At 37.7% G+C, this 13,076-nt stretch overlaps 2 protein-coding genes across 4 annotated transcripts; both read left to right on the top strand.

Moving 5' to 3' along the window:
- The first annotated feature begins 556 nt into the window (after positions 1–556).
- Positions 557–4,952, top strand: LOC140791274 (digalactosyldiacylglycerol synthase 2, chloroplastic-like). 3 transcript variants are annotated; one of them, XM_073141760.1, is made up of 5 exons: positions 557–908; positions 1,146–1,461; positions 1,787–2,053; positions 3,606–3,955; positions 4,221–4,952. In XM_073141760.1, exons 2-5 carry the CDS (start codon positions 1,150–1,152, stop codon positions 4,735–4,737), a joined length of 1,446 nt encoding a protein of 481 aa, XP_072997861.1. In that variant the 5' UTR covers positions 557–908; positions 1,146–1,149; the 3' UTR covers positions 4,738–4,952. The 3 variants fall into 3 exon arrangements, with proteins under 3 accessions (XP_072997861.1, XP_072997860.1, XP_072997862.1); XM_073141759.1 differs by having other exon boundaries at positions 693–908; positions 1,108–1,461; XM_073141761.1 differs by having other exon boundaries at positions 763–908; positions 1,195–1,461.
- Positions 4,953–8,890: 3,938 nt separating this feature from the next.
- Positions 8,891–12,669, top strand: LOC140791280 (probable auxin efflux carrier component 1b). Its single transcript, XM_073141767.1, has 6 exons — positions 8,891–10,821; positions 11,050–11,350; positions 11,426–11,511; positions 11,612–11,769; positions 11,990–12,066; positions 12,175–12,669. The coding sequence occupies exons 1-6, from the start codon at positions 9,723–9,725 to the stop codon at positions 12,239–12,241; spliced, it is 1,788 nt and encodes a 595-aa protein (XP_072997868.1). The 5' UTR covers positions 8,891–9,722; the 3' UTR covers positions 12,242–12,669.
- The last annotated feature ends 407 nt before the right edge of the window (positions 12,670–13,076 follow it).

The following is a 13,076-nucleotide window of genomic DNA, read 5'->3' as shown; positions in this document are numbered from 1 at the left end:
TTTCATTTCAATCAATTTGGTATCCAAAGCAATTCTTTTTAGAAAATGACATATTTTTTATAGGTAGCTCGGTGATGTCTTAGCATGGAGTATTATTGGCTTGAAATTTTGGTTCATCATTATAGCGGCTTGGAGCAGTAGCTCGGTACGATAGTTAGGGTCGTCAATTAATGAAAATATTAACTTAATTATCCAAACAATTATCTTATATGCTTGGAGACCTGGATGTTCTTGTATAATACAAAAGGATGATTTACTTGTTATCCAATTTATATCTAACAAACGAGTTCTTAAAATAATACGAAGGAATCGAATTCAATTTAGATATAAGAATATAACAACAACAACAACAACAACAACAACAAAATTGATCCATTAAAAATCGATCGATCAAAACATATTAACATGGACGGTCGGCTCGTACCAAATCCGACCGTAGCGGGAGAGGCGTTTACGATGATTTGTCCAAAGATTAACCAGCCTGTCAACTCTACCAAACTTTGTACGAATCCCATTGCGCATCGATACATCGATCTCGGTAACCCACAAGGGGAGTAGGAGTACGAGACTGCTTACTCCCCTTCCATCAGCCGTCAAATCCATCTCGCATACTACGATCCGCATATCCGAGCGAGAAACCGCAGTGGTATCGTCACCGCAATCGACCCGACCGTCGTCTTCCGTTCTCCTTCGCTTGCCTTTCCTTTACTTTCTTTTCTTTCCTACCTTTCTATGGTTCTATCCTCTTCTCGCGTACAAATTACGATCTCTTTTTTCTACCCAAAATAATAATAACAACGAATACGAGGAAGGAGGAAGAACTTCGTCGCCTCTTTATTCTTTCTCCTCATCTCCCTTCTACAATTAACGAATCAATTAGTGGCTTCTTGTTCTTCTTTCGATGAAAGGTACGATTTCTTTCTCTGCATTCATTTCAATATTTCGATCTAGTTTTTCTACTGCTCTTGGCTTTACATGGTGTGAAATTAATTTTACAAACGAAAAGTTTTCTCCTTTTAGTGTTGAATGAATTTTTTTTTTTTTTTTGTTATGAGAATCAGAGGATTCTGCAATTGTAATCGTCTTTTATTTGCTTTTGCTTGTCAGATGGATTGTGGAATGTTTTGCTAATATTATTTGTTTAGCCTGATGACCTCCTCAACTATACCTGATGGTGCAATGCCAATGAAGCAGCACATTGCAATATTCACGACTGCCAGCCTTCCATGGATGACAGGAACTGCCGTCAATCCTCTTTTTCGTGCCGCTTTTCTCGCGAAGAATGGCGACAGGGAAGTCACCTTGGTGATTCCTTGGCTCTCTTTGAAGGACCAAGAACTAGTTTATCCAAACAAGATTACATTTTGTTCGCCAGCGGAACAAGAAGCCTATGTCCGTGGATGGCTCGAGGAGAGGCTTTATTTTTCAGCATGGTTCAACATCAAGTTCTATCCTGCAAAGGTAACCAGTGCTTATCTTGACCTTCTACTCAATTTTGGAGAAAAGGTAAAACACATAGCATGATATTTCTTGATTAGGTTGTTGGTGGTTGTGTTGTCGTCATTAATTGTTATTGTTTGGCAAGTTAAACTAGTTTGACATGTTTAGAACTAAGAAGCAATGCAGAAGGCTTTTGCTGCTTGAAAAATGCTCTTGACCAAGAGTCAGGACATATCTGGATTGTCTTTATTTCGCTTTTCCTTTATGGTGATAATTCTTCCCTCGGGTATTCATGAACTAAATATTCTTTGTGTTTGATGCAAGATTTCATGTCTTGTTTATATAGTTTTCCAAAGATATGAGGAGCATCCTACCTGTTGGAGATCTCACAGAAATCATTCCTAATGAGGAAGCTGATGTTGCTGTCCTGGAGGAGCCCGAGCATCTTACTTGGTACCATCATGGACGTAGATGGAAAACCAAATTCCGCAAAGTAATTGGTGTTGTTCACACCAATTATCTGGAGTATGTGAAGAGAGAAAAGAATGGACAAGTGATAGCATTTTTCCTCAAACCTGCTAATACTTGGGTTACTCGAATTTATTGCCACAAAGTAAGTCTATAAATGATGCATCTGGGTACTATATTTCTTTCTCATGTTCTATAGTGTTCATAAATTGATACTTTTGTGTATTTCCTTTGAAATGTATAAAGAGAAAATCCCTGATGCATTTGGATGGAGTTGGTGAGCACATTGATCTGTTTGCTTATACATAATTCTGCCATTAGACTTTGAATAGCTCATCTCCTATGATGTTTTCAGAGAAATAGAGAACTATAATGCTAATATACTGTCTATTGGTCAAGTAATTAAACTTTATCAACAATAAGAAAATAAATGGCGTACAAGACAAAATCTTGTTAGTTTTCTTGTTCTTCTTGAAATCATGTTAGATATAAAGGCATCTTTAATTGAAAGACATGCTTTTTGTTGGCAAATGTCATTCTTATGAAAGCTATTTGTCTGGCAAATATCATCTTAGGAAAATAGCAACTTATTTGGATTTACAAGCTTATCTCACTTTACTGAATTAATAATTTTGTAATACTTATGATAATTGAATTCATGATTTTTCTATTGAGACAGCGATAGTATTAAAGACATTAATGACTGTTGGTCATCATCCTTCCCTCTAAAATAGATAGCCATTATCTCTTCAGAGGCATCTGATAGAAAATAGATAAACATTTTTCAGAGTAAGAATACATGGTTCAGATACGACTTTTTTCATGCTCAAAATGGTGTAATTGGTGTAGGTAAACATACTGTACTCCATTATACTGGGAAATATATTTGGATATTTTAGATTAAAGATGTACTCCATAAGGATTTTGTTCCAAAGCAATGGTTCTAGGCTTATAGCAGAACGGAGTTTGAGTTAACCATGCCCTATTCAGGCTTATCTCTTGGTTCTGCTGGGAAATCTCAACTTTCTTTCACCTTTTCTCAGAATAACATAGAATATGACTTTTCTCCAGAATGTGCATTTTCTGGATCCAAGATAAAACTTATTTCACTGTTTCACTGGTTTATGCGACTCATCTTTCTAGATAATATTTTTTCTTTGACATCCATTCTCGATCCTTCAGAATAATGTTATTATATATTTTTCTGTTTTCTTACCTACTGTTCTCATTTAGATTGCCTTGGAGTTGGGTTTTCAATCATTTTCTACAAATTAAACACGAATATATCATTTGGTCATTCATGAGTTTGTACCTTTGATTGGCAATGCTTGTGGTTTCACATTCAGGACAGCAGTTTCTTCTTGCTCATTGAATTCTGAACAAGCATTTTTTTCAGTAAAATGCTAAGATGAGGGACAAGGGATCTTGCTAAACCATCTTGAACTTCCTGCATAGTAATAAGTCCATTGCAATTATTTAAGGCTCAAGAGTGCCTTGGGAGCTGTCATTTATTCAAGTGTTTAGATTTGTTTTTTTGTTATAATTTTCTCTCCCTCATTGTAATATTTTGTTATCATACCTGATTTAGGGAACTTAAATAATCACACCGCATCAGGTTCAAAAGAATAGTCAAATTGTAAAAGCTTATTATATTCTTTCAGGAAATCTATGCTAATGTGAAGATCATCTTGATGTAGATTATCCGATTATCAGCTGCTACCCAGGATCTGCCAAGGTCTATCGTCTGCAATGTTCATGGTGTCAATCCAAAATTTCTTGAGGTTGGCAAGGTAAAGTTAGGGCAGTTGCAGAAAGGTGAAGTAGCTTTCACCAAAGGTATCTACTACATTGGGAAGATGGTTTGGAATAAAGGCTATAAGGAGCTTCTTCAACTACTATCTAAGCACCAGAGCAAGTTAACCGATCTTCAAGTGGATTTATATGGAAATGGAGAAGATTCTGATCAAGTTCGACAATCTGCTGAAAAATTGAGTTTGATAGTAAAAGTTTATCCGGGACGTGATCATGCTGACCCTTTGTTCCATGAGTAAGTTGGAGTGTTCTTTTGACTTAAAAGTCCATTTGTTTGAGATATGTGTACATCTTTTTCGTTAATTGCATTCTAGAATGATTATCTTTCTTAATACTCCACCAGTGATTGTGTGATTGTAGATATAGAATGGGGCTTAATTTGGATTCTAGCAGCAGTTAAAATTTCAAAATTTATGCACTAATATAACAAGCTCACTTGTTGTCATAAAAGTCTCTACTATTGCTATTTGAGAAGTACTGCATCTTTTTTCTTTTTGCAGATACAAAGTATTTTTGAATCCGAGCACAACAGATGTGGTTTGCACAACAACAGCAGAAGCATTGGCAATGGGAAAGATCGTCATTTGTGCCAACCACCCCTCAAATGAGTTCTTCAAGCAGTTTCCGAATTGCCACATATATAATAATGAGGATGAGTTTGTGAAATTAACTCTGAATGCTCTTGATGAAGAGCCTGCTCCATTAATAGATGAGGTACGACATAAATTGTCATGGGAGGCAGCCACTGAAAGATTTATCGAGGCTGCTGAGCTAAACAAGATTCCTGAAGAGAAACCTCCCTCCACAACCAAGCCTGCCTTGTTAAAATCTCTTAGCACTCATAAGTTAAAAAAGAGCATGGAGGAAATCTCCACTTATTTGCATCAAGCCGTATCCGGATTGGAGGTTGCACGTCGAGCTTTTGGCGCCGTCCCGAAAAGTTTGAAACCTGATGAGCAGCAATGCGAGGAGCTTGGATTAGTTTTGTCCAAACGGAAGCAGGCGATGCATCTCTGATGCTGCCATTCTCTCCTCTCATGTTTAACTTTTTCCGGGACTTGTATACAAAAGAGTGATGATGCTAAAAGAGATGAATCAACAGTACCTGGGGGCAGGGCAGTTCACTTCTCTATAACATACTGTTGTATCATAAACATGAAACTAATTTGAACTTGATGTACTCTCAACCAGTTGTAAATTGGAAGAAGGCTAAAAGTAAAGTATTCTCTTCATTCGTTTAGCAGTCATTTATGTCTATTCTCGCAATTCAATACCTAAGCTGTCTTCTTCTTTATATTCCCACCATCTTATTTATGGTTTGTTCTCAGTATGCATGCAAACAACAGTAGGTTATAATTAAGTATGATTAATACACCCATCCATTCCATTATGTGATGTTAACCTCTTGGAATTATAATTAAAACTTATGACTTCGTATAAAAGAATAAACTTTTGGTGTTGTTGGTTTGGTAGAATATCCAGAAAACACGGAGCTGGTCGGCAATAAGAGTGTGATTAGAGAGATCATCCTCTAATTTGTTTCCAAGTTGCAAATGTAGTCAATGGCTTCGAAGCTTTCCTGGGATTTGTTTAGTGCGAGATTACTCAAAGCTGAGGTGCTTCTAGAAAAGAAGACGCATTCTTTCGTCAAAACTACTGCAGATGAATGCCAATTCGAAGCTAATTACGGCATTTTGTTCCTCCCCATGCATGCACTGGTACCGAGATTTCTCCTCCTGTCGTACTAAAATATACTTGGAATATTTAGACTGAATATTTTTTTACCTTGAAAGATTAAAAGCTGGAATAATTACAGAAGCATCATATATAAATAATATATTGTAAATAAAACAGAATATTCTTAGTTATATATATTAAGAGAAGTGGGTTTTCTGAGGAAAAAAAGATCAGATTATTACAACGAAATATATTCTTTCTTAGCCCAAGGTATCAGAGAATAAGTCCAAGGAAAACTTATAGAAAACACCCTAAATCTTGCTTTTATAATCATTAATACAACTTTAAAAAAAAAACAATAAATTTCTCTTAAAATGTAAATATTAAAAATAAAAAGTATCTTGCCCACAAAAACTTTATAAATATTTTATAAAAAGTAATACTGCGGTTGGATTATAATGACTGTGAGATGTGAAAAAAAATTAATTAATTTTTTAGAATGCGTGTAAAAATTCTAAGAGTAGAAATGTTAAAAATATAGTGTGTGAAATATAATTTTTTTCTCATAAAAGGCAGGTATTTAAGGCTGGCTTGACATAACTCTCGTACTGTTTAGAATCACATCAAATGTATGTTGGAAATAAAAATAAATAAAAAAAGGGAGACATTTAATTGATTTGATGCTCAACTACACAAGAAGAATTTGATGTCTGGTCTGAAATCGGTCTTAAATTGTTGTCTTCGATAATTAAATTAAATTTTTCTAAAAAAAAAGAAAGAACATTTATTGGAGTTTTTTTAATTAAATTAGGAAAAACAAATTTATTACATAAAAGATATTATTTCTGACACGTCAGCCTAAACAAATAGGTTCAGTAAACCGCTGATTTTTTTGTCATTTATCTTTAGATATAAAGAGTTGATCTAATTAATTATTTGATAAATATAAATTAAAGAATAACCGGAAATTAAGTTGGGCTCCTAAAACTTTTTTTTTAATAAGATTAGATATGAGCTAGACAACGGATCAACCGTCTTTAGATAAACAAAGCCTTTAATTGATTAGTTTAGGTTTTAAATTATACATGTCGTTAAACAATTATTTCGATTCAAATATCTCCAAGACCAGCTTCAACCTATCACAAATTGCTCATCTAAGTTAATTGCAACGTGGAGCGCTATAGAGTCCAACCTAATATAATATATCCTCGGTCACGGGGACCGAGGGAAGTCAAAACCTCTATTATTCTTTAATAATTCTCGTACAAAAAGAAGCGGATCGTATCCCCTGCACCCAGACTGTAGGAAAATTCGTACGGCCAGGTCATTTTGGCAATCCGTAATTGACCGCTAAATAGCGAGAAATGTTTTAAAATTGTTTAAACAGTGTAATAATAATAATAATCATATGTGTCTACAATGGAACTTTTTTGCTAAATAAATTTTTAATTTTATTTTCGAATTATATTTTATTAAAAAAACCAAATCCTGTGCATCGTCTAATCAACGTGTTAGTACTTCTAACTATTTGCCAAAATTTTCTTTTGACTACTAACTTGTTTTGAGCCAAAGAAGGACTGCCAAGTATTTTATTTTTTTCTGAAAGAAAAAAAAAACTAAAAGGAGAAAAGAAGATATTCCTACAGTCATGGCTGCAGAAGATCTGCTTCCAAACACACAGTAGCGCAAGCGAACAAGAAAGGCACTCTCTTCCAAAATAGCAACTTTTCTCTCACAAGTTTTTTAAAATTATAAAAAGGCCCTTTTTCTTTTGCAGACGAAATGATAGTTATGATGGGGGTTCACGAGCCACTTTTTCAGAAAAGCACTCGAGTTAAAATAATTTCTTTTTCTTTTTCTTTTCAGAGCGGCGCCGCCTGCCTTGCCAAAATAATAATTAAAGCAAGGGCAGGAAGGGAAAAAAAACCAAAAAAAAAAGAAAAAAGAAAGAGAGAGGCAAAAAGGGAATTATTCCACTAAAGCCCTCGAGAGAGCTACTAATTATGAAAAGGTAAAAGAACCGAGGGCATGCGTAGAATAATGGGTTTTTTTCCTACAGTGATTCTTTTTGGTCCTTCTCCTCGACAACTGCCTCGTCCTCCTCAAAACCACATCCATTATGTGGTTGGCTCCTCAGGGGCAACTTTATTTTGGTAACCAACAACTACCCAAACCAAATACTACCCCGCCTAAAGGCCCCAGTGTATGGCCAACGGTCAACGGTCAATGGTCATGCAGGTGGGGGGGTTGTTCTTTGGGTAGTTGTTGGTTGGAAGACCTTCGATTTTTGGCGGTAGAGTGGTGGCGTTGGGCAAGGACTGTTCATTGTAAGCTTTTGCCTGAGCTTTGAAAGGTGGAGAGTACTTTGGTTGCTTCACTTTAGTGTTAGGGATTTGGGGGCCTTAAATGGGATTTATTTTCTCATTAACTACTAAGCTTTTAAGGTGTTAGGCAGCTTTATATGATATTTATTGTCACTAAAAGTTTTTAAAGTATTATAATTGCCACTCATATATTTTTGAGTTTTTTAAAAAGTAGTTTAAAATATAGTTTAGAAAACTAAAAATTTAAAAAAAAAAAAAATCTATGGAAGTAGTAGAATGGTGTGTCTTCTGTTGCTTAGCTATTTTTAACTAATATTTATATTTAACAACCTCAAATTTTATAAACATATAATTTTGCATATCAGAGCAAATATCATATTAACTAAAAAATATCATCATAAAAATATAGTTTACTAGTAAGAAAGATAAAATTATATAGAACTATAGAAGTGAAAACAACTTTTAGAACTAAAATAGAAGCATTGGAAGTGACCGAATAGATTCGCTCAGCTATTCAATCCATGAGTGATGAGTTGGCTAATTTTTATCGTTGGATAATAAAATCGAAATAATTTGGCAGTCGGTTATTTTAAAATAATTCGGTTCAACCGGCATTTATAATATTTTAAAAATTTTTAATAGCAACTATATGAAAATATATTCTTATTTTTATATTCTAACATATTTATTTGGGCCATGTGTGATCGTGCACCACTTAGGCTTATAATAACAAGTCTAATAGTAATCCCTATGTTAGTTAGGGAAGGCTTAGGTATAAGTGGGTGGCCTTAATCTATACCTATGTAAATTTAGTGATAGGTATCATATGATACATATTAAGATACATATTTATTTATAGAGGCATTTCCTGTGGTTTTATGTCACACTCGTATTATATATTGGCTCTATATAACGCCAAAAATGTGATAGAAAACAAATTAACGAATAAATAAATCACTGTCAGTTAGAGTCTTTCTAAAAGAGTAAAAGTAGAAAACAGTAAGCTTGTTAACAGCATTATATACATTTGGCTAGCAGCTTACAAGTTAATGATAGATTAATTGAGTATTACGGTAATTAGGAATGGGTAGTAGTTAATTTAAATTATGAGCGCAAAAGTGTGTTTGATTGCGTAATTCGTGTCTGAGTGTAGGCAGATGGGAACATTTACCTGCGAGCCGGCAAATATCCAACATACCAACGCCATCCTCGATTTGGGTGATTCAAAGAGAAACAACAAGGCCGAGCTAAGAGAGAAGAAGAGAACAAACAAACAAACCAACCACACTGACGTAGTCAACACCCCCAAAACCCCAAAAGAAAAGAGAAGAGAAGAGAAGAGAAGAGAAGGAAAAGAAAAGATTGAGAGATAGAGAGAATCCAAAAGGACTACCATTTTTACGGGATTCTGTGTCTCTCTCTCTCTCTCTCTCCTCTTTCCCCCATGTCACCTTCTCGCCCCTCCCCTACTATTCCCTCCCCTGCGCTCCGCCTCCCCTCATTGGCCTCCGTTTCCCAACAGCCCCTACGATGAGCGACAACCCCCTCTGGACTAGCCCAGGAAGACCTCATCAAAGGACACCTCCTCCTCCCTTTCTTGTCTGCCATTAATCCCGCCATTAATATATTAAACCATTTACCCACCTCCTCTCCCAGGTACTACTAGTCTACAACTACTGCTGCTGCTGCTCTTCTCTCTTTGTCTTCCTCCGTCATCTTCCGGCCAAGCTCGCTCCTTTTCTGAAGCTTATCCTGGAAATGGGCTGATCTCCTCTGTTACCGCAGCAGCTAGCTATTTTGGCAGTTATCTCTCTCTCTTTCTCTGCGTCCAAACTTTAAACTAGACCTCTCCTTCTTGCTCCTCCCTTCTTCGCTTTCCCATCTCGGTCTGGTTGCATTTTAGAAGGAAAAGGTGCTTTTGCAGTAAAGATCGCTTCTTGGGAGTCCGAACTTCTTCCTCTGTGATCGGAGCTAGAAAAGCTCTCGCCTTTCGCGTCCAAGATGATCACCGCGGCCGATCTTTACCATGTGCTCTCTGCTGTGGTTCCTCTTTACGTCGCCATGATCTTGGCCTACGGCTCGGTGAAGTGGTGGAGGATCTTTACGCCCGACCAGTGCTCCGGCATCAATCGTTTTGTCGCGCTCTTCGCCGTCCCGCTCCTCTCCTTCCACTTCATCTCCACCAACAACCCCTACGACATGAACTATCGCTTCATCGCGGCGGACACGCTCCAGAAGCTCATCGTCCTCTGCGTCTTGGCCATTTGGTCCAAAGCAAGCTCGCGCGGTTGCTTGGAGTGGACGATAACTCTCTTCTCGCTCTCCACTCTCCCAAACACTCTTGTCATGGGGATTCCTTTATTGAAGGGAATGTATGGGGCCAACTCCGGTACCCTCATGGTCCAAATCGTTGTTCTTCAGTGCATAATTTGGTACACTTTGATGCTCTTCTTGTTCGAGTACAGGGGAGCTAAGCTTTTGATCATGGACCAGTTCCCCGACACTGCTGGTTCTATAATATCCTTTAGAGTCGATTCGGATATCATCTCTCTCGATGGCAAAGAGCCGTTGCAAACCGACGCCGAGGTCGGCGAGGATGGAAAGCTCCACGTCACGGTCAGGAAGTCGACGAGCTCAAGATCGGAGATTTACTCGAGAAGGTCCCACGGGCTCAACTCGGGCGTCTCGATCACTCCTCGCCCCTCCAACTTATCCAACGCCGAGATTTACTCGTTGCAGTCGTCGAGGAATCCGACGCCAAGGGGGTCTAGTTTCAATCACACGGATTTCTACTCAATGGTGAATGGGAATAAGAATGCTACTAGCTTGAGCCCGAGGAATTCTAACTTTGGAAATGGTGGTGGTTTTGACGAGGAGAGTGGCGTGGGAAGGGGATATCCGGCGCCACCGGCGACCGGAATCTTCTCGCCGGTTGGGGCAAAGAAGAAGGTGAATGTGGTTGATGGAGGGAAGGATCTGCATATGTTCGTTTGGAGTTCGAGCGCTTCGCCGGTGTCGGAAGGCGGGATTCATGTGTTCAGGGGAGGAGAGTTCGCGAATGAGCATGGAGTAGCTCACACAATTGATCACCATGCAAAAGGTGAGAACTTTAACTTTTACTTACGACTTGGAATTATTAAGTAGTTTCTATCATGCATTAAATTTGATACTAGCGTGCTCTGCAATTTGTGGTCTCTTAAATTGTTTATTAACAGTTGGTTGATGTGATGTTTAGCATACGAATAAATCATGGTAGTGTCATTTAAATAGTTTTATCTGCATATAATGCTTGTTCTTGATCTTACATGTACTCATTCTGATTTGTTAGAAGCTCGCCACGACGCATATGATGAATACAGTCGCGAAGATTTCAGCTTTCGGAACAGGTCAATAGCTCAAGGAGGAGACTCTCTTCAGAAGGATGGGCCAAGCCTCTCAAAATTAGGATCTAATTCCACTGCCGAGCTCCACCCTAAAGGCGTTGCAGATGGAGATGGTAAGCTGACTTCGATGCCGCCAGCCAGTGTGATGACTAGACTCATCCTGATCATGGTTTGGAGGAAGCTAATTCGAAACCCCAACACTTATTCCAGCCTCTTTGGTCTCGTCTGGTCTCTAGTGTCTTACAGGTTATGTTCATTCCAGTGTGTGGCTTAAAATTTTCCTACATTTACGTAGCTGATGAGATGATTGCTATGTTGCAGATGGGAGATTGAAATGCCAGCGATTATTGCTCGTTCTATCTCGATACTATCTGATGCAGGGCTCGGAATGGCAATGTTCAGTCTTGGTACTGTATAAAAATCTCAGTTTCATAGCTTGACACACACACACACGCATATGTGTGTTCTTTTGCTGACATGAAAAAATTTATTGTTGATGAACTTCAGGTTTATTTATGGCATTACAGCCGAGGATTATTGCCTGTGGAAATTCTCTTGCAACTTTTGCGATGGCGGTCAGATTCCTCACAGGTCCAGCAGTCATGGCAGCTGCATCAATTGCTGTTGGCCTTCGCGGCACGCTGTTGCATATCGCAATTGTGCAGGTCTGTTGTATGCTGGCATTCATGAATTATTCTGGGTGGTAATACATGTCAATTATATATCAACCTCAAACCAGTTTGGAGCATAATTTAACTAAACTATATGCTGAGAAACAGAATTCTAATACTTGTGCTCTTTCTCAGCAGCCATTTTCTTAGATATAAAGCAGGAAATCTTTCAAAGCCATTTCTGCTCTAACCTTTGTTGTTTTCTGATTTTCAGGCAGCCCTTCCTCAAGGAATCGTGCCATTTGTGTTCGCCAAGGAATACAATGTGCATCCTGACATACTCAGTACAGCGTATGATCTCTTGCTTCAATTAGTCGAGACCTTAGTCACTACTAAAAAGCTTCAATTTGGACATCCTTCTCAATGAGATGGTTCTGATATGATGCCTAATTCTTGCAGGGTCATCTTTGGAATGTTAATAGCTCTGCCCATCACTCTTGTTTACTACATATTATTGGGGCTTTGAAGCTCGAAAGAGATCGGTGTGGTGTAAACAGCGACGACGACTGCCTGACAAAGATTAGGATCCTATAACAAGAATATTAGAGTTCCATAGCTCCCTTTTTTCCTCTCTTCTCTAGATCTTTAGATCATCCCTAATAGTTAGCTTCATCTTCCATAGTATTATGACTTATTAGATAGGTAAGATTTTGCTAAGATATAGTGGGGGTCAGAAAGGAAACATTATTAGCATCAACTCCCCCCTGTTAATTACTTCTAGATTATTTGAAAAGCTTCTGTATTTTGAGAAGAATCTGTTGAAGTCGTAGTGCTGCTAAAATTTTCTCTTGTTCTTGGCTTGAAGTAGATGCATCAAGTTGTGTAACTTGACCATTAGCTGCATGCCAGGATTGCAAGTATTTGGCAATGAAGGCAATTTCTCTTCTCTTAAAAGTGTAAATATATCATATTCTGCTCCTCTGCTTACAGTGAGCACAATGTGACCTCTCTTTGGCCCTTCACCACTACCCGCTAATAATCTACCCCTGGAAAATTCTAACAGTATAAAATGATTAAAACCATATTTCTCTACTAATTCTTACTCCATCCACTCTTTCTTATCCGATTGACTGTCTAAATTAATATTCCTGACTTCAAATCCTTCTAAGAATGCAAAGAGAAGCTCTCAAGAAAAAGAAGAAAAATTGCAATGTGAAAGTACATGACTTTGTGAAAATAGTTGAAGATTATCAAATATAAAATAACTAAAGGAAACAACTTAAATGAAATCTATATCTTAGCAAATAAATTCGAAATTTCCAGGTACAGTGTCAGCATTGCGCAATGCTGTGATCATCAGA

Source organism: Typha latifolia, chromosome 6 (assembly GCF_019914945.1).
Source record: "Typha latifolia isolate L0001 chromosome 6, TyphaL0001v2, whole genome shotgun sequence".
Lineage (NCBI taxonomy): Eukaryota > Viridiplantae > Streptophyta > Magnoliopsida > Poales > Typhaceae > Typha > Typha latifolia.
Note: the sequence above shows the minus strand (reverse complement) of the source record. Positions and strands in the feature narration are given on the sequence as shown.

Coding starts and splice junctions, on each gene's coding strand:
- LOC140791274 (XM_073141760.1), top strand. CDS start 1,150: ATGACCTCCTCAACTATACCTGATGGTGCAATGCCAATGAAGCAGCAC. Junction 1,462..1,786: donor TCAAGTTCTATCCTGCAAAG/GTAACCAGTGCT, acceptor TTGTTTATATAG/TTTTCCAAAGATATGAGGAG. Junction 2,054..3,605: donor CTCGAATTTATTGCCACAAA/GTAAGTCTATAA, acceptor ATCTTGATGTAG/ATTATCCGATTATCAGCTGC.
- LOC140791280 (XM_073141767.1), top strand. CDS start 9,723: ATGATCACCGCGGCCGATCTTTACCATGTGCTCTCTGCTGTGGTTCCT. Junction 11,351..11,425: donor TGGTCTCTAGTGTCTTACAG/GTTATGTTCATT, acceptor GCTATGTTGCAG/ATGGGAGATTGAAATGCCAG. Junction 11,770..11,989: donor TGCATATCGCAATTGTGCAG/GTCTGTTGTATG, acceptor TCTGATTTTCAG/GCAGCCCTTCCTCAAGGAAT.